This window comes from Oncorhynchus mykiss, chromosome 28 (assembly GCF_013265735.2).
Source record: "Oncorhynchus mykiss isolate Arlee chromosome 28, USDA_OmykA_1.1, whole genome shotgun sequence".
Taxonomy (NCBI): Eukaryota; Metazoa; Chordata; class Actinopteri; order Salmoniformes; family Salmonidae; genus Oncorhynchus; species Oncorhynchus mykiss.
The window spans coordinates 20779834-20801746 of record NC_048592.1 but is presented as its reverse complement, the minus strand read 5'-3'; the positions used below and the strand labels follow the sequence as shown (position 1 = coordinate 20801746).

Here is a 21913-nt window from a genome sequence, read left to right as displayed (position 1 = left end):
GTGCGTGGCCACGCAGTCGTGGGTGAACAGGGAGTACAGGAGAGGGCTCAGAACGCACCCTTGTGGGGCCTCAGTGTTGAGGATCAGCGGGGAGGAGATGTTGTTGCCTACCCTCACCACCTGGGGGCGGCCTGTCAGGAAGTCCAGTACCCAGTTGTACAGGGCGGGGTCGAGACCCAGGGTCTCGAGCTTGATGACGAGCTTGGAGGGTACTATGGTGTTGAATGCCGAGCTGTAGTCAATGAACAGCATTCTCACATAGGTATTCCTCTTGTCCAGATGGGTTAGGGCAGTGTGCAGTGTGGTTGAGATTGCATCGTCTGTGGACCTATTTGGGCGGTAAGCAAATTGGAGTGGGTCTAGGGTGTCAGGTAGGGTTTGAGTTTGAGTTTATTTTTTATTTTTACAGGGACAGTGCACATTAATCAACGTTTCAGTAAAAGTGCCGGTTTTAGCCAGCCGGCTAATTTTCAACCGCAGTCCCTGGGCAGGTTATTAAAAACAATTACAATATAGACAATAGCAGCATAGAACAAGCAAGACATAGCAACATAGGACAAGCAAGACATAGCATACAGACAGAGTAACATAAAACAAAAAGCAGCAAGACAAAATTCATAAAAGCAACAAAGTGTTTCCACACCTCACAAGCTACAGACAACAGACAACATGGAAAGCGGCAACACACAGCTAGGGACCATGTTCACAAATCTGATTGACCTTTAGCCATGTCTTCAAGCATTTTGTGAAAGTGTGATATGTGGTGCAGTTATGTGTGTCTGATGGCAGTGTATTCCAGACATGGGAAGCTCTCACAGAGAATGCAGATTTACTAAAGGTGCTTTTCCTTAGGGGAACTATACAGTCACCTCTCATGGCAGACCTTGTGGATCTGCTGCCATATGTCTGGGTTTTCTGTTTAACAAAAATATTGAGTGGAGGGGGAGCCAGGCCATTAAGGATCTTGAATACAAGACATGCGTCGGTGTATTGCACAAGATTTTCCCAACTCAAGAGCTCATGCTTTCTAAGAATGTGACAATGATGATGGCTATTGGGCTTCCTATCAAGCACTTTGAGAGCCTGTTTGTAGACAGACTGAATAGGTTTTAATGTTGTACAGCAAGCTTGGGCCTAACTAGTCAAGCAGTATGTTAAGTGGGGGAGTATCATAGATTTGAAGTACAGTTTTGCTACCTCTGTAGTCAAACAATTTCGTATAAATCGGAAATTAGCTAGGTTGAATTTGGTTATTTGAATGACCTTTTTCACATGCTTTTTAAAAGAGAGGTTGGAATCAAGTATGATGCCAAGGTACTTAAAATCAGATACCACCTGGAGCTTCTCCCCTGACACAGGGTGGAGGTGATGTGGTCCTTGACTAGTCTCTCAAAGCACTTCATGATGACGGAAGTGAGTGCTACGTGGCGGTAGTCGTTTAGCTCAATTACCTTAGCTTTCTTGGGAACAGGAACAATGGTGGCCCTCTTGAAGCATGTGGGAACAGCAGACTGGTATAGGGATTGATTGAATATGTCCGTAAACACACCGGCCAGCTGGTCTGCGCATGCTCTGAGAGCGCGGCTGGGGATGCCATCTGGGCCTGCAGCCTTGCGAGGGTTAACACGTTTAAATGTCTTACTTACCTCGGCTGCAGTGAAGGAGAGACCGCATGTTTTCGTTGCAGGCCGTGTCAGTGGCACTGTATTGTCCTCAAAGCGGGCAAAAAAGTTATTTAGTCTGCCTGGGAGCAAGACATCCTGGTCCGTGACTGGGCTGGATTTCTTCCTGTAATCCGTGATTGACTGTAGACCCTGTCACATGCCTCTTGTGTCTGAGCCGTTGAATTGAGATTCTACTTTGTCGCTGTACTGACGCTTAGCTTGTTTGATAGCCTTGCGGAGGGAATAGCTGCACTGTTTGTATTCGGTCATGTTACCAGACACCTTGCCCTGATTAAAAGCAGTGGTTCGCGCTTTCAGTTTCACGCGAATGCTGCCATCAATCCACGGTTTCTGGTTAGGGAATGTTTTAATTGTTGCTATGGGAACGACATCTTCAACGCACGTTCTAATGAACTCGCACACCGAATCAGCGTATTCGTCAATGTTGTTGTCTGACGCAATACGAAACATGTCCCAGTCCACGTGATGGAAGCAGTCTTGGAGTGTGGAGTGGTTATTCTGGTTATTCACAAGCACGTAGCCTAAACCTACTATGTTCTGTATAACTCATCTAAATGCACAATTATTATTCACAATCAGAATCGGTTCCCATTATAGGAAGGGGTGTTCCTGTTCTAGACATTCTATTCCAATGGGGGCACTACAGCAGACAGTAGCGTTTTCTAATGACGAACCAAACAGAAATGAAATGTCTGTGATTCCCTTTAGAAGTGTGCTTTCACTCATGGTGCAGTTGCCATAGATACCCTTGTGGTAAGTGGCTCTGACAGCTGCATCTACAGTGGGGCAAAAAAAGTATTTAGTCAGCCACCAATTGTGCAAGTTCTCCCACTTAAAAATATGAGAGAGGCCTGTAATGCAGGGCAGGGTGCTGGACTTCAGGTTAGATTTAGGCATCCAACATGTAGGTTCCTGGTTGTTCCATGGTCAGATACTGGTTATTCACAAGCACGTAGCCTAAACCTACTATGTTCTATATAACTCATCTAAATTCACAATTAAAAGTATGATTATGATGATGTATGAATGTAATCAAAATAAGTTCAATATGTGTTATGTTCCCATGTTCATAAAGGGTGAACTTATTTTGCTTGTCTTCAGTTACTGTTAGTGGATACAGTGAGGAAACCGAATATGACCACATCACCAGCATAAAGTGACATAAAACAGGCACCAAGTACAGACAGTGGGGAGGGGGCAGCCAGAAGTAGGGAATTCCAAATGCTGTTTGAGAAAATGGGTTTAGTCTGAGGAACAACTCAGCTGCTCGATTACTGATGTGCCAGAGAAGAGAGGTTGGTGACCTGCATTCCCGGTTGAATGAGTCTTACCTTGCTCCTACTGATCTGTGAGCCATAGATTATAAATTAGCAGCAGGGCTACATCTCACTGTCAGTAGTGTTTCACCTTTATGTCAACTAATGAATTTCCCAAATAATAGGACAATATTACTGCCTGGGGCTATATCTAATCTATTCACCATTCTTTAAAACCCGTATTTTTTTTTTCACTTTAAATAACCGCTCACAAGTGGGCATGGCATTAAATAGATAGGCTAAAACACTGCGCAGCAGATGGATTACTTTATTGCGGTGCGGGGTGATGGTACGCGATAACTCAGGTCAGATATCATCGTCAACACTGGGAGAATGGCGCGCTGGACGGCAGACAAATTCAACAAACTCCATGCCATGGTTCGGTGGTCTGCGACCTTCAGATCAGCAATTTGTGCAAACCGGTCGATGAGTGCAGGCTACGAAGTACGTTCTATTCAGTTTGCACCGGAATATAGACTATTAGAGCCTATTATAAATAACTGTCGTATGACAAAATCGTTTGTCATTTCTAAAGTTGTGTTCATTTTAGCATGAATGCCCCTCTAGTCTAGACTAGTGGTATAGCCAAGGGAAATGCCTTCATCATCACCACTATTTATGCCAACAACACCTTGTTATTTGATATAGGGCTGTGTTACACTTTCTTTGAAGATTTCTTTCACAGAAGAGTATGTTAAATCTTTTGTAGGAGACAGGGAATGAAAACAAATGGCTGGAGGTTGAATAAGTGTGGTTGTGTAAGGGATTTTCTAAATCCTCCTGAAGCAAGAAGCTAAACCTACTTTAGCTTATCCAGCCGGCCAACTGACTTGAGTTGACTATCAACAAAACGGCTGCCATGCTTCAGTGGATCTGGTATAAGTAGCTGTCGGGTATTTCTGTGCAGGTTTTACAATTGTGTCCCATTCCATAATTTACCAATCTGACGTTAGATGGCAGTACTGTCCTGTACATAGACATTTCCATATGAGGAATGGTATATGAGTGGTGAAATGGGTTAAACTTCTAGGAGTTATTTATTGTAGTTTCATTAATCAGGGTTGACTTTATATAATGTAAATTGGTAACTGAATATAACTAATCACATAATGCATTTTTGCAGCGTTTAGTTATGGCCACAACATGGCAGAAAATCCAACTGTTCTACCAATGAGTGCTAGACAATAGAAGTAACTAAGTCTTCTTCTGTGCTTCTAAAACCAATTTCTTAGACCATAGTAATGCTGTCTCTATGTCCTTCACCTGTGCCAATCACCTGCATCTTCATGTGCTACCTGCTCCTCATAGGGGTGGGCCCCAAGCTGATGGCTCAGACAGCCAGTCAACCTCAGCCTGTGCTCATCGTTTACAACTTTGCCATGGTCTGCATGTCTGCCTGCATGTTCTATGAGGTATGAAAACAGGGGAACGCATGGACAGCTTGTAGCTATTTTACCCATCTTGGATGCTTTAGATCTATTGTACACAGTACCTATCTATATCCTTGTTATGTGTAAATATGTGACGATGATTAGCTATTTCTCTACCTGTAAACGTATAGTATTTTAACAATTTTTCTTCCTTTTTTTATTTTATAATTGGATAGTTTATTTATTCACAGGTTCACAAATAATATTATAAATCAAATCTCATTTTAATGGTCACATACACATGGTTAGCAGATGTTTTTGCGAGTGTAGTGAAATGCTTGTGCTTCTAGTTCCGACGGTGCAGTAATATCTAACAAGTAATCTAACAATTCCACAACAACGACCTAATACACACACATCTAAGGAAAGGGATGGAATAAGAATATAGACATATAAACATATGGATGAGCGATGGCCGAGCGGCATAGGCAAGATGCAGTAGATGGTATAAAATACAGTATATACATATGAGATGAGTAATGCAAGATACAGTGCCTTGCGAAAGTATTCGGCCCCCTTGAACTTTGCGACCTTTTGCCACATTTCAGGCTTCAAACATAAAGATATAAAACTGTATTTTTTTGTGAAGAATCAACAACAAGTGGGACACAATCATGAAGTGGAACGACATTTATTGGATATTTCAAACTTTTTTAACAAATCAAAAACTGAAAAATTGGGCGTGCAAAATTATTCAGCCCCTTTACTTTCAGTGCAGCAAACTCTCTCCAGAAGTTCAGTGAGGATCTCTGAATGATCCAATGTTGACCTAAATGACTAATGATGATAAATACAATCCACCTGTGTGTAATCAAGTCTCTGTATAAATGCACCTGCACTGTGATAGTCTCAGAGGTCCGTTAAAAGCGCAGAGAGCATCATGAAGAACAAGGAACACACCAGGCAGGTCCGAGATACTGTTGTGAAGAAGTTTAAAGCCGGATTTGGATACAAAAAGATTTCCCAAGCTTTAAACATCCCAAGGAGCACTGTGCAAGCGATAATATTGAAATGGAAGGAGTATCAGACCACTGCAAATCTACCAAGACCTGGCCGTCCCTCTAAACTTTCAGCTCATACAAGGAGAAGACTGATCAGAGATGCAGCCAAGAGGCCCATGATCACTCTGGATGAACTGCAGAGATCTACAGCTGAGGTGGGAGACTCTGTCCATAGGACAACAATCAGTCGTATATTGCACAAATCTGGCCTTTATGGAAGAGTGGCAAGAAGAAAGCCATTTCTTAAAGATATCCATAAAAAGTGTTGTTTAAAGTTTGCCACAAGCCACCTGGGAGACACACCAAACATGTGGAAGAAGGTGCTCTGGTCAGATGAAACCAAAATTGAACTTTTTGGCAACAATGCAAAATGTTATGTTTGGCGTAAAAGCAACACAGCTGAACACACCATCCCCACTGTCAAACATGGTGGTGGCAGCATCATGGTTTGGGCCTGCTTTTCTTCAGCAGGGACAGGGAAGATGGTTAAAATTGATGGGAAGATGGATGGAGCCAAATACAGGACCATTCTGGAAGAAAACCTGATGGAGTCTGCAAAAGACCTGAGACTGGGACGGAGATTTGTCTTCCAACAAGACAATGATGCAAAACTTAAAGCAAAATCTACAATGGAATGGTTCAAAAATAAACATATCCAGGTGTTAGAATGGCCAAGTCAAAGTCCAGACCTGAATCCAATCGAGAATCTGTGGAAAGAACTGAAAACTGCTGTTCACAAATGCTCTCCATCCAACCTCACTGAGCTCGAGCTGTTTTGCAATGAGGAATGGGAAAAAATGTCAGTCTCTCGATGTGCAAAACTGATAGAGACATACCCCAAGCGACTTACAGCTGTAATCGCAGCAAAAGGTGGCGCTACAAAGTATTAACTTAAGGGGGCTGAATAATTTTGCACGCCCAATTTTTCAGTTTTTGATTTGTTAAAAAAGTTTGAAATATCCAATAAATGTCGTTCCACTTCATGATTGTGTCCCACTTGTTGTTGATTCTTCACAAAAAAATACAGTTTTCTATCTTTATGTTTGAAGCCTGAAATGTGGCATAAGGTCGCAAAGTTCAAGGGGGCCGAATACTTTCGCAAGGCACTGTATGTAAACATTATTAAAGTGACTAGTGATCCATTTATTAAAGTGGCCAATGATTTCAAGTCTATGTAGGCAGCAGCCTCTCTGTGTTAGTGATGGCTGTTTAACAGTCATATTATAGGTTCTTGTTCAACAGTTGCAACAAGGTTACTTAATATTGCTGCCTACGGCATGGTGTTTAAATGTTTTGGCAATGTTTTCCACGAAACTGCTCAGAAAAGTAGCCTATAATTAGCTTTGTACTGTGCCCTTCGCCAGTGAATCGCGTAATTGAAATCATACCTGTGCTATGGATCGTTCATTTCTCACCCTCTTCCCAGGGAACAGTCTTATCTGGATGCTCAGGACATAAAAGTCTTCTTTATTTGTGTTGTTGTTGAGAAAATATGTATTTGTTCAGTAATTATTTGGTTTGGGGGGGGGGGGGGGGGGTACAGGTACATTATCCAATTAAAATGATATGTTTATAAAACATGTACCCGTAGGCTTTAACTCAAAAGGAAAACATATTTTCTTTCTTCCTCAGTTCACAGCGTCATCCTGGTTGGCAAACTATAGTTTATCATGTCAGCCTGTGGACTACAGCACCAGCTCAGTTCTCGACTAGCCTACCTGGTTAAATAAAGGTGTTCTCGACTAGCCTACCTGGTTAAATAAAGGTGTTCTCGACTAGCCTACCTGGTTAAATAAAGGTGTTCTCGACTAGCCTACCTGGTTAAATAAAGGTGTTCTCGACTAGCCTACCTGGTTAAATAAAGGTGTTCTCGACTAGCCTACCTGGTTAAATAAAGGTGTTCTCGACTAGCCTACCTGGTTAAATAAAGGTGTTCTCGACTAGCCTACCTGGTTAAATAAAGGTGTTCTCGACTAGCCTACCTGGTTAAATAAAGGTGTTCTCGACTAGCCTACCTGGTTAAATAAAGGTGTTCTCGACTAGCCTACCTGGTTAAATAAAGGTGTTCTCGACTAGCCTACCTGGTTAAATAAAGGTGTTCTCGACTAGCCTACCTGGTTAAATAAAGGTGTTCTCGACTAGCCTACCTGGTTAAATAAAGGTGTTCTCGACTAGCCTACCTGGTTAAATAAAGGTGTTCTCGACTAGCCTACCTGGTTAAATAAAGGTGTTCTCGACTAGCCTACCTGGTTAAATAAAGGTGTTCTCGACTAGCCTACCTGGTTAAATAAAGGTGTTCTCGACTAGCCTACCTGGTTAAATAAAGGTGTTCTCGACTAGCCTACCTGGTTAAATAAAGGTGTTCTCGACTAGCCTACCTGGTTAAATAAAGGTGTTCTCGACTAGCCTACCTGGTTAAATAAAGGTGTTCTCGACTAGCCTACCTGGTTAAATAAAGGTGTTCTCGACTAGCCTACCTGGTTAAATAAAGGTGTTCTCGACTAGCCTACCTGGTTAAATAAAGGTGTTCTCGACTAGCCTACCTGGTTAAATAAAGGTGTTCTCGACTAGCCTACCTGGTTAAATAAAGGTGTTCTCGACTAGCCTACCTGGTTAAATAAAGGTGTTCTCGACTAGCCTACCTGGTTAAATAAAGGTGTTCTCGACTAGCCTACCTGGTTAAATAAAGGTGTTCTCGACTAGCCTACCTGGTTAAATAAAGGTGTTCTCGACTAGCCTACCTGGTTAAATAAAGGTGTTCTCGACTAGCCTACCTGGTTAAATAAAGGTGAAATAAAATAATAAAAAATGTCATGCGGGCAACAAAGTCTGTCTCATATCATCCACTGCAATGCATTGCAATTGCCTTGATAGACATATCTAAATGATTTCGAACCTAAAACTACTGCTGAAATGCCTTCTCTCTGTGTTCTGAACAGATGGCCAAGGTCTGCTGGTGGTTTTACTCCTCCAAAGTCATCGAGCACAGTGATATTGTAAGTACACGTTGGGGATGCTACTATCCCGGGTTGAAGCAAAAACGGTGTAAGCCGCACCACTTGGACTATATTTACATCTCTTCTATCAAGACATTTTATGTGCTGTCTATGTGACTAATGTCTGTAAATGTAGCTAACTCCTGAGGATTTGTTTTCGGTATTTCTTGTCATACTCTTGTGTAACTGTCATGTTATTTACTCAAATATGACATGTCTCTTCCTGGTGTTCTTCATCCAGAGGAAGAAGAACAGTCACTTGACCTTCCTACATGTCTACCGCCACGGCACCATGATCTTCAACTGGTGGGCTGGGGTCAAGTACGTGGCAGGAGTACGTCCCATTCACATCACTACAGCAGGGGCAGTGTTTAATTTAACCGGTGATAGACACAGACAATAATCTCCTGTCTGTAACAGTATGACACTGCACAATCTATTTCTTGTATCTGCTTCTTGCTCGGTTTTGGTTGGAAGAATGATTAAGCTTTTCATACTTGTTCTTCTGGAGATATACAGTGCACACACCCACGCACTGAAATGCACCTGACATTTCAATGAGTCTGGAACACATGCAACCATACCCACATTGTCCTTGGAACTGTTTCCTGTCCCTGCTATTTGAAAAAGACATTTGCCACGGTGAAAGCAGCGGTGATCAAACTAGACTAGCAAGGATTGGAACAGAATGGCAAAGATTAAGACAAGCTTTTGGCACTGAGATGCTCTATAATTTGTTTAAAATGGCGGTGAGTTTGCAGAAAACAGCTGGCAGTGCATTCTTGGTGCAGCATTTGCCCTCTTTTTGGTTTAAAGATAGTAAACACAGCCTGGCTATTTTATTTCACATCGCGTGTCCTAAGACAGACAGATGGGCGGTTAGTCACACTTTGAGATTAAATCAAGACGTTGCTATTCAATATTAAATCCCAGCTTTAGAAACAAGTTAAACACAACTGACCAGTGAATAACTATAAACATACCACGGAAGGAATAGCAAATTCTCTGGGTATTTTGTGTCTTCCTCCCTCCAGGCTTCCTTATAGGCCTTATCAACTCATTGGTGCATGTGGTGATATAGACTACATGGCCAAAAGTATTTGGACACCTGTTCGTCGAACATCTCATTCCAAAATCATGGGCATTAATATGGAGTTGGTCCGCCATTTGCTGCTATAACAGCCTCCACTCTTCTGGGAAGGCTGCTGCGGGGACTTGCTTCCATTCAGCCACAAGAGCATTAGTGAGATTGGGCACTGATGTTGGGCCTGGCACACATAATCGTCTAGAATGTCATTGTATGCTGTAGCATTAAGATTTCCCTTCAATGGAACTAAGGGGCCTCAGACCATTATTCCTACTCCACCAAACTTTACTGTTGACAGGTAGAGTTCTCCTGGAATCCGCCAAACCCAGATTTGTCTGTCGGACTGCCAGATAGTGAAGCATGATTCATCGCTCCAGAACGCGTATCTACTGTTCAAGAGTCCAATGACAGTGAGCTTTACACCACTCCAGCCAACGTTTGGCATTGCGCATGGTGATCTTAGGCTTGTGTGCGGCTGCTCGGTAGTGAGTGTTGCAACCGAGGACAGGCGATTTTTACTCGCTACGCGCTTCAGCACTCGGGCGGTCCTGTTTTGTGAGCTTGTGTGGCCTACCACTTCGCAGCTGAGCCGTTGTTGCTCGTAGACGTTTCCACTTCACAATAACAGCACTTACAGTTTCCATGGCAGCTCTAGCAGGGCAGAAATGTGACGAACTGACTTGTTGGAAAGTTGAAATCCTATGAAGGTGCCACATTAAAAGTCACTGAGCTCTTCAGTACATGCCATTCTACTGCCAATGTTTGTCTATGGAGATTGCATGGCGGTGTGCTCAATTTTATACACCTGTTAGCAACGGGTGTGGCTGAAATAGCTGAATCCACTAATTTGAAGGGATGTCCACATACACTACATGGCCAAAAGTATCTGTACTACTGGCTAGCAGCTCTAGGGCCTCATATGCAGAGATATCTTTGGTGGAAGCGCTACCTCACCTTCCTGCAGCTGGTGAGTAGAGTGGCCTTGATGCAGAGCCTCTGCTACAGTATGTCTGCCTCCCAAATGGCACCCTGTAACCTATTTAAGAGCACACATTTTGCCCTAGTGGAATAATGTACTATTTGGGAAGCACCCATACAGTACATCCTACAGTCTAGATCAGGGGTGTCAAAGTCAAATGGACGGAGGGCCAAATAAAAAAATCAGCTACAAGACGAGGGCCGGACTGTTCGAATGTTCATTGAAAATTTTTTAAATGACGCATATAGTCTAGTGAACCTAATTGAACCTACTGAAAACCTAACAAATATATTACAATATGATCAGATAAATAAAGCAATATTTTCTTATGGCTCTGTCAGTAATCTTTAATTTTCAACAGACACAAAAGACAAATTTCCTTTATATAAATATCCCCATAACATGAACATTAAATGAAAGAAACCGGTATTCAAGGCACCATCAGTAGACTATATTTTCTATTTTAGCAAAAGTGGGCTAAATTTACTTCAAAGAAAAAACAATAATAGCAATTTTCTATCATCCACTCAACTGAAATATTTTTAAAATATAATTGGATTGAAATACAAAAAAATAAAGTGCAAAAATCTATTAATCAAAAACAACACTTTGTTTAAGGAGAAGTAACATGCAGTGAAAACAAATATTAAATTTTAACTTTTAAACTTGAACTGAGTAAAAACTCTAAATATGTGATTGCACAGTAATGTTCACTTGTTTGAGGTTGAGGGTGATACTTGGTGGTGTCCCATCTTTTCCACAAGTTCATCAATGTTCGGGGTAAGGCTCTGAGCTGAAGAAATCCTCAGAATTGAGTGGAGGTGTTCAGCAGTAAGTCGACTTCTGTGTGATGTTTTGTTCAGGTTCATCAAAGAAAACAGTTGTTCACACAGGTATGTGCTGCCAAACATAGACAACGTTTGAGCAGCCTGGATGCGCAGCTGGGGCATTGTGCCGGGGAGGAAACGGGCAAACTCCGCAGCACCCACTGCCGCATATTTTTCCCTCAGTGCATCATTGCATTGGAGGTCAATCAACTCCATTTGGAGGTTTGGTGGTGAGCTTTCCACGTCAACAGCAAATGGGTTACCGAGCAGTTCCAACCTGCTTTTTTGTGCTTCAAAGTCAGCAAATCGGCGTCGAAAGTCAGTGGTAAGCATACCTATTTTATCAGCCAACTGTGTGCTCGGGAACGCACTGGTAGAGAGCTTCTCTTTCATGGTCTGGCAGCTGGGAAAGTGGCTCAAATTTTCTTTCCGCATCTGCGTCTCCCACAGAGTCAGTTTGGTTTTAAATGCCTTCACTGTACTGTACATATCAGAGATGACACGATCCCGACCCTGCAGCTGCAAGTTTATTGCATTCAGATGACTCGTAATGTCACACAGAAAAGCCATTTCACACAGAAACATTTCGTCTCGGAGTTGTGTTGTGTCTTTCCCTTTGCTGTCCAAGAATAGACAAATCTCCTCACGAAGCTCGAAACATCTTTGAAGCACCTTTCCCTGGCTTAGCCATCGCACCTCTGTGTGATAAGGCAAATCACCATGCTCCGTTTCTAACTCCGTCAGAAATGCCTTGAACTGGCGGTGATTCAAACCTTTGGCTCTGATAAAGTTAACTGTGCGCGTGATGATGCTCATTACATGCTCCATTTTCAAGGCTTTACCGCACAACGCTTCCTGGTGTATGATACAATGATAAGCTGTCAGCTCACCTGTCGCGTTTTCCTCTTGCATCTTTTCCCGTATCTTCGCCACCAGTCCGCTCCTGTGTCCACACATCGCAGGTGCTCCGTCGGTTGTCAAACCCACGAGTTTTTCCCAAGGCAGCTCCATCTCATTTACACATCTTGACACCTCTTCATACAAATCATGCCCCGTAGTTGTGCCATGCATAGGACGTAAAGCCAAAAACTCCTCTGTCACGCTTAGGCTGGAGTCCACTCCGCGGATGAAAATTGACAACTGGGCAATGTCAGAAATGTCGGTGCTCTCATCCACAGCCAAGGAATATGCAATAAAATCTTTTCCCTTTTTCACAAGCTGCTCTTTTAGATTGATGGACAACTGGTCTACTCTCTCGGCAATGGTGTTTCTGCTCAGACTCACATTTAAAAAGAGTTGCCTTTTTTCTGGGCAAACTTCGTCACAAACTTTAATCATGCAGTTTTTGATGAAATCCCCCTCCGTAAATGGCCGGGCTGATTTAGCGATCTCTTCTGCCAAAATAAAACTGGCCTTGACAGCAGCCTGGCCTTGTGATTTGGCTTTTTTGAACAGAGCCTGTCGAGATTTGAGGCCTCGTTTTAATTCCTCTGCCTTTTGTAGCCTTTGTTCCATGTCCATATTCTTGTTTTTGTCCGCGTGTTTCGTTTCATAATGTCGTCTCAGATTATACTCTTTCAGTACCGCCACACTTTCTCCACACAGAAGACACACAGGTTTTCCAGCTACCTTCGTGAACATATACTCCGACTCCCACCTTGTTTGAAACCCCCGGTTCTCAGTATCCACCTTCCGTTTTGCCATTTTTGATGGGTATCTGAAAGTTAATTTTACTGTGATGCTGACGACTGCTGTGCCAATAAATATTGAAATGAAGCAGCCTACTGCTCGGTGCGTCACCTTTGCATTGTGGGAAATGTAGTATTGGTGCGTGTAAAAGATCTGCGGGCTGCCGGCTTGCTGCGGGCCGGTTCTAATAATAAATCAAGATCATCCCAGGGGCCATAAAAAACCTTCTTGCGGGCCGGATGTGGCCCGCGGGCCTTGACTCTGACATATGTGGTCTAGATAATACTAATTTACATTTATTGTATATCATGTAAAAGCAGGGTTTCCCAACCCTCTCCCCGCGCCTTTAAGTGCATTATCCTTCAGTGTTGCCAGGATGCTAGGATAATTAGCCTGTGGATGATCTGGTCATTGGAAGAAGCCTTGTTAAAGGTCCAATTTTTATCTCAATATCAAATCATTTGTGGGCAACAATTAAGTATCTACCTGTGATTTCAATTAAATGGTAAAAAAGAAAAAAATTGCTTCTTAGCAAAGAGCAATTTCTCAAGCAAGAGTTTTGCTTGGACTGTCAGTGGTTTGAGTTGGGTGGGGAACACTGAACATAAGGTTTTAAACTCTTTCTTATTGGTCTGTTAACTAATTTTACAGCATGTTGATGTCACAATGGAAGGCCAAAACTCCTTCCCACCAAAACAGGCTGAAATCTCAAGGCCAGTGTGTATTATTGGTGTGCCAAGACAATAGGATAATATGTATTGAGCGTTAGTGCCAACTCATACTTTGCTTGTTAGTTTCCTGATTTGGTCCCCATGTGGTTTATTGTACTCTTTCTATGGGCTCTACAACTGTACAGTTTCAATGTTGTCACACTGAAGCCCACAACTAAGCTTTCTTCTTATTGACACTAGTTATGTTGACCCTCTATGACCCCAGCTCCACTTCCTCATAGTGACCATCTACACCAGCACCAACCTGTTCACTGACTGCGAAACCTCTACCAGAGCTAGCTCACCAAGAACAGCAAACAGACATGGGAGGAATGCAGAGGCAAATGTTACACATTTTATGTCATTAATATTGTATTTTGTAAAAATATTGATGTATTTATTGACCAATCATGTTCAAGTAAAGCAGGTCTCTATCTGCTGGCCTATGTTTCTGTTCCAACCTTCCCTCCCACCTGTGGGATAACAAACACACACAGACACCCAGAGCAAGCCCTCTCCCGTTCCCTCCCAGCCCCCTTTTGGTCATTAGGGATGAAATCTCACTGGTGACTCTGCCAAATTGAAATAAACCCGAGCAGGCCTCCTGTGCCACTTAATTTGTTTTAGGAGTCATTGGCTGGGAGGTTAGCCAATCGCCAGTCAGCAGGCAGCTTGAAACTGCCACCCTGAGCCACTCCCTCCCGGTCTCTGTTCTGTTAAGATTCCCAGTAACCCCCCCTCCTCACCCGTCACCCCCTGTCCCATCAGTCCTCCTGTTCCCCCAACATTCACGTCAGTACACCAGGGACACAATATTAGATGCTCTATCATGACACAAGGCGAGACCCAGATGCAGATACAAGAGGCAGATAGTCTTACAATATTTTATAATCCAATAGGATAAGGCAAGAGAATGGTCTTGGACAGGCAAAAGTTCAGAGTTCAACAGGTACCAAAGGGCAGGCAGAATCAAGGTCAGGGCAGGCAGGATGATCAGGCAGGCGGGAAAGTATTCCAGAGTCAGGCAGGGTTCAAAACCAGGAAGACTATCAAAAAGAGAATAGCAAAGGAGAATGAGAAAAACACGCTGGTTGACTTGACAAACATACAAGACGAACTGTCACAGTGAGACAGGAAACCCAGGAATAAATACACTGGGGGAAATAAGCGACACTTGGAGGGGGTGGAGACAATCACAAGGACAGGTGAAACAGATCAGGGCGTGACATCCTCATCAATTGGCTTCACCATCTTGTTGTCTTAGTTCTCTCTTTACGTAGTGTTGTGGTGTCTCTCTTGTTGTGAAGTGTGTTTTGTCCTATATTTTTAATCCCATCCCCTGTCCCCGCAGGTGGCCTTTTGTTAGAATTTGTTCTTAACTGACTTGCCTAATTAAATAAATAAAAAATATATAATTAAAATCAAGCCCTAGACAAGTCAAATCAGGTGTTTTTGTCCAGGGCTACAACAAAAATGAGTGCTGTTATGGGTACTGGAGGACCGGAGTTGGGAAACACTAGACTATAATCAAAAAAATGTTAGCTGAAGTGGGCTAATTGACTGTCAGTGACTGACACAACAAGAGGAAAACTGCTAATGCACAACCACATATCAAAACTGCACCTTGTGTTCTACTATTCTAACTCTCAACAGTAAGCTGAGACTGAACCCCCACCCACCAAAAAACTCCCAGGCCGTCCCTGAACCTGGGTGTGTAACTCTCATTCTATCACCATTCATGGGTGCTGGAAAACGACGTAGCTCAGTGCTCAGTCTGTTGTGTTGAATTGCATGCCAGATGTCTTAAAAAGCAGCTCGAACAGCATTCACTGCGAGGACAATCGCACAGGCACTGTGACGTCTTTGTGACACGTGTCACGACCAAGGACAGAGGGGCTTTGTGGCCCCATGTAAAGCAGCCAGTTGTAAATGTCTCTCATAGATACAGCTGTGTAGATTTACAGACCATATGCTGCTGGTGAGATGACCATTGTTTTCCCCGCAAGTATGAGTGTCACATCTCGTACCCCACAGCTGATTGCCAGAAGCACATTAGGACATGTTTTGTCACTGGAAGCAGCTCTGTAGTATTGCTCTGGGGGCATGTGTCCTCTCCCAGAGATATTTGAGAGGAGCAATATACTGCTGTCGGTCTTCAATCCCAGCCATCCAACACCACATGCCCATGGCTGTGCTGGTGCCACTGAGTTTACAGTCTGAAAACAAACCCTTGAGTCTCCTTACAACACATTGTCTGTCTGTGCATTGTGTTGACGCAAATGGTAGATACATGATAGCTAGTGCTTTCCACCACTCTCATTTTAATCAGTTTGACACAGCCGACACTCCTACTTGGCTCCCTAAGCCCGTTACATATTATCTGACAAGATGTCCTCTTGGAACTTGTCTTTTAATGTGACTCGTCTGGGAGAATGCAGTGGTCTACAGCCACAGTGATTTACAGCAGAGGCCACCCCTCCTTAACGTTCATCCACTGACTGTCTTGTGCAATAAACAAGTGACAGGTTCCTGGGTGTGCAGTTAAATGTCACTTTCCCCGTGAGACGGGAGATGAAGGCCATCCTTTAATGCCACTGTCACTTTAAGTATCGACGGCTTCCTCTCCTGCCGCCGATTGATAAGGGGAATTGAAAGCGGATGAAAGCACATTACTTTGTGATGGAGAGAGGTTGGACGGAATGAGAATCTCTCCCCTAACTCTCTCCTCTGTTTCTCCCTCTCTTTGTTTGTCCCTTTCTTTAGTTTAGCATGTGACGGTTGTGACATATTAAGGGAGACATCTTCCCTTCAGTGGCTGGTGCCAAATGATTTGTGATTGAGAAGGGGGTCATTTGAAAAATGTGTGTGCTGTCCTCAGCTACACTATGCTGGTCTACGTGTACAGTGCCTTCAGAAAGTATTCATACCCCTTGACATATTCCACATTTTGTTGTGTTACAGTCTGAGTTCAAAATGCATTAAATAAAAAATAAAAAAAAATCTCATCCATCTACACACAATGCCCCCGTAATGACAAAGTGAACATGTTTCTAGAATTTTGTTTTGCATATTTATTGAAAATGAAATACAGAAATATCTCATTTACATAAGTATTCACACCCCTTTGCTATGACACTCCAAAATATTGATTTAATACATTTTGAATTCAGACTGTAACACAGTGAAATGTGAAATAAGTCTAGGGGTATGAATACTTTCTGAAGGCACTGTAGGTATACTGTAAAACACACATAACTACGCTTCACATTTCAAAAACAACATTGATTATATTTGCTCAAATAAGTTTGTTTACTAAAAATGCATTCCACCATGCACCGAAAAAGTCGTATTTGTTGTGCAAGCTAAAAGCCTAAATCTCAAACAAGATAAGAACTCATATTCACAAGTCTCTCTCGCATCTAGACATAGCGACATTATCTTTTGAATAAAATTACTCACAGATCAACAAACGTACACCACTTACGGCGATGAGAGGGGGAAAAAACAACCACTGACAGCAAGGAAAAGTGATGATGTAGAGGCACTTGTAAGTTAGTTTGGTAGTCTCCCCAGTAACACCAAGTAGCATCTTGTCTGTACACTGTAATTAGTAATCACTTAAAGTAGGGGTGAGCCCTCCTTAGCCGGGCCAGCCAGTAATCACAAAGTCAGTGAGAGGGGCTGGAGAACGAGCGGCTGATGATGGTGCTTGAGGTGAGCGACTGGTTTCAGACAAAGAGGGTTAACAAGAGGGTGAGAAATCTTAGCTAGTGCATTCATTTCAGCTTCTTGTTTCAGCCAGCCAACCAGCTAGCACTCGTAAAAGGGGTCAGTACAGGGCATAAGGTATGTATGAGCGTGCTGAAGAGATCCATATATCCATGGAAGAAAAGGATGGAAATTGTTTTGTTGAAACAAGAGCTTTAGGTTCCTAATGGAAGTGGCTTAAGATGGATATCCCTACACACACAAATACGGCCGTGCACACACACACACACAAATACGGCCGTGCACACACACACACACACACACGCCCACACACACTAGGCCTGGTTAACATCTCATTAATGTGTGTGCGGATGAGTCATTCTCTCTGTATGTGAAAGCTGAAAGGCACACACTGGGGCTGCTGCAGTCATCGTTTAAGGCATGTTTCATGTGTCTGGGAGAGGAGAGCACCACAACGTCCCACACACACAGACAGACTTGGCAGACCGGAGAGGCACATTCGCTCCATCTTAACTCTTTCCTGTTTGTAATCACAACACTGAATTTAAAACAGGTGTGGATCATTCTCACTACTCTGGCTTGGGTTGATGTGACTGTGATAGAACATTTTACTCACAAACTTTCCCCCTGCTATTGAAGGGTTGGTAATTGAATGTTCTGCTAAGTCAGGCTCAAGCTGATATGGTGTGACATTTGGAAGCTTATCACTCATTCATTGCTTGCATTATATCTCACTGGACATGCACTTGAATTGTGTTTGGGGTTGACCCTTTGTAAAAAGAGAAGCATCATCTGTTTCAAGCACCCCCCGCCCACCCCACCCCATTATAAACCTAGGAAGTACCAACAAGCTTGATTTATGGGTTTTGTTTTTTCCTTATCAACATTTGTGTTAGTACACTATTTAGGTGTCAGGTTGTACCTTTTATGGGGGGGGGGGTCTGATGGACAATTAGAGATGAGTTGACCTTTATCAGTTGTGCTCTAATGCTGTCCACAGCCTGGCATCCCTCTGTGTTCAAATTTTCATCAGCAGCTGTGCTGTCAGGTTCAATTCCAATGTGCAGACAGCTTGCCTGCCACATACACACACACTCACATACTCACCCACACACAAACATAGCAAACAGGAACACACATACACAGGCACACATGTACTGTATAACACACACCACATACATACACACACACACACGTAGTTCTTAAAGTGGTCCTTTATGTACCCTGTAGCCTTACCAAATCACCACCAAATAGGCACAGCTCCTTTGTGGTGTTATTGTCACACCCACCGTGATGCAGAGCCTCACGCCACAGACACAGTGGACCCTATCTGATATAAACACTTGATGTGGTTCAGATATGTTCGTCAAATGCATCTCGTCACTGCCCTCTAGTGAGATCAGCCCATACCAAGCTCATTTGAATGGCACTAGTGGTCTATACCTGCTTATAAACTAGTCCTATAAACTCACCCATAACATTGTGATTGTACATCATATCATTATTTTACAACATACTCTGAGGGGAATACTATCTCTGTGTCCTTCATCACAAGGTAATTCTAAGGTCAGTCTGAAGGCTTGATAGCCTAACATGACATACCCAGAGGACTAAGTTCTGTGCCTGGTCCCTTTTCAGTGGGATCACACAGTCAGTTAGTGGAGGTCCCTGACCCTCTTATGTGTGATAGATCTGAGAAGGCTTACCACTTGACATTCGTTGTGATTGGACGTCTGAAATAGGCACTTATATTTCCACTATCTAGTAACCATTTAACCATCAAATGATCTGTTGATTACCTGCTAATATGTTTCAAGTGATACTAAGAATAGATATAAGGATTTCATTCATGGACAGAGAAACGGGTTGTAACTTCCTATTTGTGCTTACACATGAACATAGCCTACTTTGCTTTTGCAAATTCACCCCTTGATGTAGTCACGTCAATCCATGCCAAAGGTTATTGCATATTTCATCATACATAAACAGTGAGTGTTCAGTTGGCCTTTGTGGTTGTAGGGCAGATTGTTAAACTAGCCCTCTTTGTCTACCTCCTCACCCCACCGCCCAGCTCCGGCTGGCCTTCTCTCTGCATTATTCAGAGACACAACACCAAGGTGCAGCTCATTTCCCATGTCTTCCATTTCAAATGATTTTCGGCCTGCATCCAAGCACATTTCATTGACACAAAGACAAAGGATCTGGCACGTGTTTCTCCCCAGCCCCTCGTAATATTAAATATTAATGCCAGCATAATTTCGCAGGCTCTCGAGTCCCAAGGAGCACGAGAGTACAACCGTGTAGTCATCAGTGACTTCAGTATTTTTCCCAAAGGCAAGGAGATTGTCAAAATCAATTCTGAGACGCCCCAGAAACAGCAGAATTTTTTGAATTACATTTCACAAATGCACTTTTGCTCATATGTGGGGGATTATTAAAATATGATGCTCCAGTCTGTTGTGTTTTTGTTGAAGTTTGTCTTTGTTTACGTGTGTGTTTCTGTTGTGTTACCAGTTCCATCCCCAGGCCAAAACAGAACAGAAAGATGGCAGCAGAGTCTGCTGGTGCGTGAGTGCAGTCAGAGTGTACTGCAGTGGCAACATTTATACAGACCATTATTCATGCGTTGTGGAGACCCCACTCCCCACAACACGGCAAGACACTTTATCATCAAAGCCAGCACACGTGGTCGCCTGGCTCCCGTAGGAGCACGTTCTTTTGATTCTCTTCCCCCTCTCCCTCTACTCTCTGCTGAGTGGTTCTCCCCCAGCCCCCTGCTTGCTCTAGCCCCCTGTTCCACTGCTCCCTGGGTCACCTAACACTTAAAATAACTCCGCCAAGGACCCGTTATGCGCAATGTGTTCTCCTCAGCCCGCTCCTCAGCCTGCCATGCCAGTGAATTACACAGCCGTTCCACGTTATTAAACATGACACTCAACCAAGATAATGAGCCTTTTTTCATCTCAATTTGGAATCCTAATCTTGTTTCTTTGATTAATGGGTGCTGATCTGCATATCAAGGGCTCTTTTTAATTTCTCCAGCAAATCCTTTTTTATGATGCGCTCGCAAGAAAATAAAATCTGTCTTGAGAATCTTTCTTCCATCTCCAGCTACTTTTTCACAAGAAAATATTCTTCTTAGGACAGGTAGCGGTTTAAGGGGGAAAGGGAAGCGGGCCGGGTAGCAGGCTGATTGGATGAGGGCTCCAACCTCCATCCCCTCCACCCACTCAAGACAAGACAGGAGAAGAAAGACAGAACCTGCTGGGTGTTTTGGTCAACCAAGACCAGTCTCCTCATTTGTCCTCACATACACTGTGGGGTACGTACTGCTCTGCTGCATGACCATCACAGACACACTATCAACTGACCATTACTGTCTACTTCCCAAATGGCTCCCTATTCCCTATATAGTGCATACTTTTGACCGTAGCCCTATGGGCATTGGTCAACAGCAGTTCAGTATATAGAGAATAAGGTGCCATTTGGGACGTAAATACTGCATCACAGCCTGACCTTTCCCCACTAGACACCAGCAGAGAGATGCAGGATACAGGAAGCACAGGGTTTCTTCATGGGGAGGAGGAGCGATGGAAAACGATCTGTCCTGAGCCATTAATAACAGTCTCCAGTCAGAGGAAAAAGACTGTAATGCATTGCCGCAGCACAAGCCTCCCTCTGTGTCTCATTGCTGCCCATACAACCATGTCTATGTCCCAAATGGCACCCTGTTCCCTATATGGTGTACTACTTTTGACCACGGTACCAGTTATAGTTTGGACATACCTCCTCATTCAAGTTCTTTTTACTATTTTCTACATTGTAGAATAATAGTGAATAAATCAAAACTATGAAATAACACATTTGGAATCATATAGTAATCAAAAAAGTGTTTGAACAAATCAAAATATATTTTAGATTATTCAAAATAGCCTCCCTTTGCCCTGATGACAGCTTGGCACACTCTTGGCATTCTCTCAACCAGCTAAACCTGGAATGCTTTTCCAACAGTCTTGAAGGAGTTCCCACATATGCTGAGCACTTGTTGGCTGCTTTTCCTTCACTCTGCGATCCAACTCATCCCAAACCACCTCAATTGGGTTGAGGTCAGGTGATTGTGGAGGCCAGGTCATCTAATGCAGCACTCCATCCCTCTCATTCTTGGTCAAATAGCCCTTACACAGCCTGGAGGTATGTTGGGTCATTGTCCTGTTGAAAAACAAATGATAGTCCCACTAAGTGTAAACCAGATGGGATGTAGTATCGCTGCTGAATACTGTGGTAGCCATGCTGCTTAAGTGTGCCATGAATTCTAAATAAATCACAGACCGTGTCACCAGCAAAGCACCACACCTCCTCTCCCATGCTTCACGGTGGGAACCACACATGCGGAGGTCATCCGTTCACCTACTCTGCGTCTCACAAAGACACAGCGGTTGGAACCAAAAATCTCAAATTTGGACT

General features: G+C 43.2%; 1 protein-coding gene across 2 annotated transcripts; it reads left to right on the top strand.

Moving 5' to 3' along the window:
* Nucleotides 1-2059: 2059 nt before the first annotated feature.
* Nucleotides 2060-9607, top strand: LOC118936610 (elongation of very long chain fatty acids protein 5-like). Of its 2 annotated transcripts, XR_005040123.1 has the most exons (4): nt 2060-3445; nt 4125-4191; nt 4310-4413; nt 8372-9607. XR_005040123.1 is itself a non-coding variant. In XM_036965896.1 (3 exons), exons 1-3 carry the CDS (start codon nt 4243-4245, stop codon nt 8801-8803), a joined length of 360 nt encoding a protein of 119 aa, XP_036821791.1. In that variant the 5' UTR covers nt 4201-4242; the 3' UTR covers nt 8804-9607. The 2 variants fall into 2 exon arrangements, 1 of the variants encoding a protein (XP_036821791.1); XM_036965896.1 differs by lacking the exons at nt 2060-3445; nt 4125-4191 and having other exon boundaries at nt 4201-4413; nt 8372-8428; nt 8672-9607.
* Nucleotides 9608-21913: the final 12306 nt, after the last annotated feature.

Bases quoted from the DNA above. Each gene is read 5' to 3' on its own strand.
- LOC118936610 (XM_036965896.1), top strand. From the start codon at position 4,243: ATGCTGTCTCTATGTCCTTCACCTGTGCCAATCACCTGCATCTTCATG. The intron at 4,414-8,371 runs GTATGAAAACAG...TGTTCTGAACAG, and splicing joins CTGCCTGCATGTTCTATGAG to ATGGCCAAGGTCTGCTGGTG. The intron at 8,429-8,671 runs GTAAGTACACGT...CTTCATCCAGAG, and splicing joins TCATCGAGCACAGTGATATT to GAAGAAGAACAGTCACTTGA.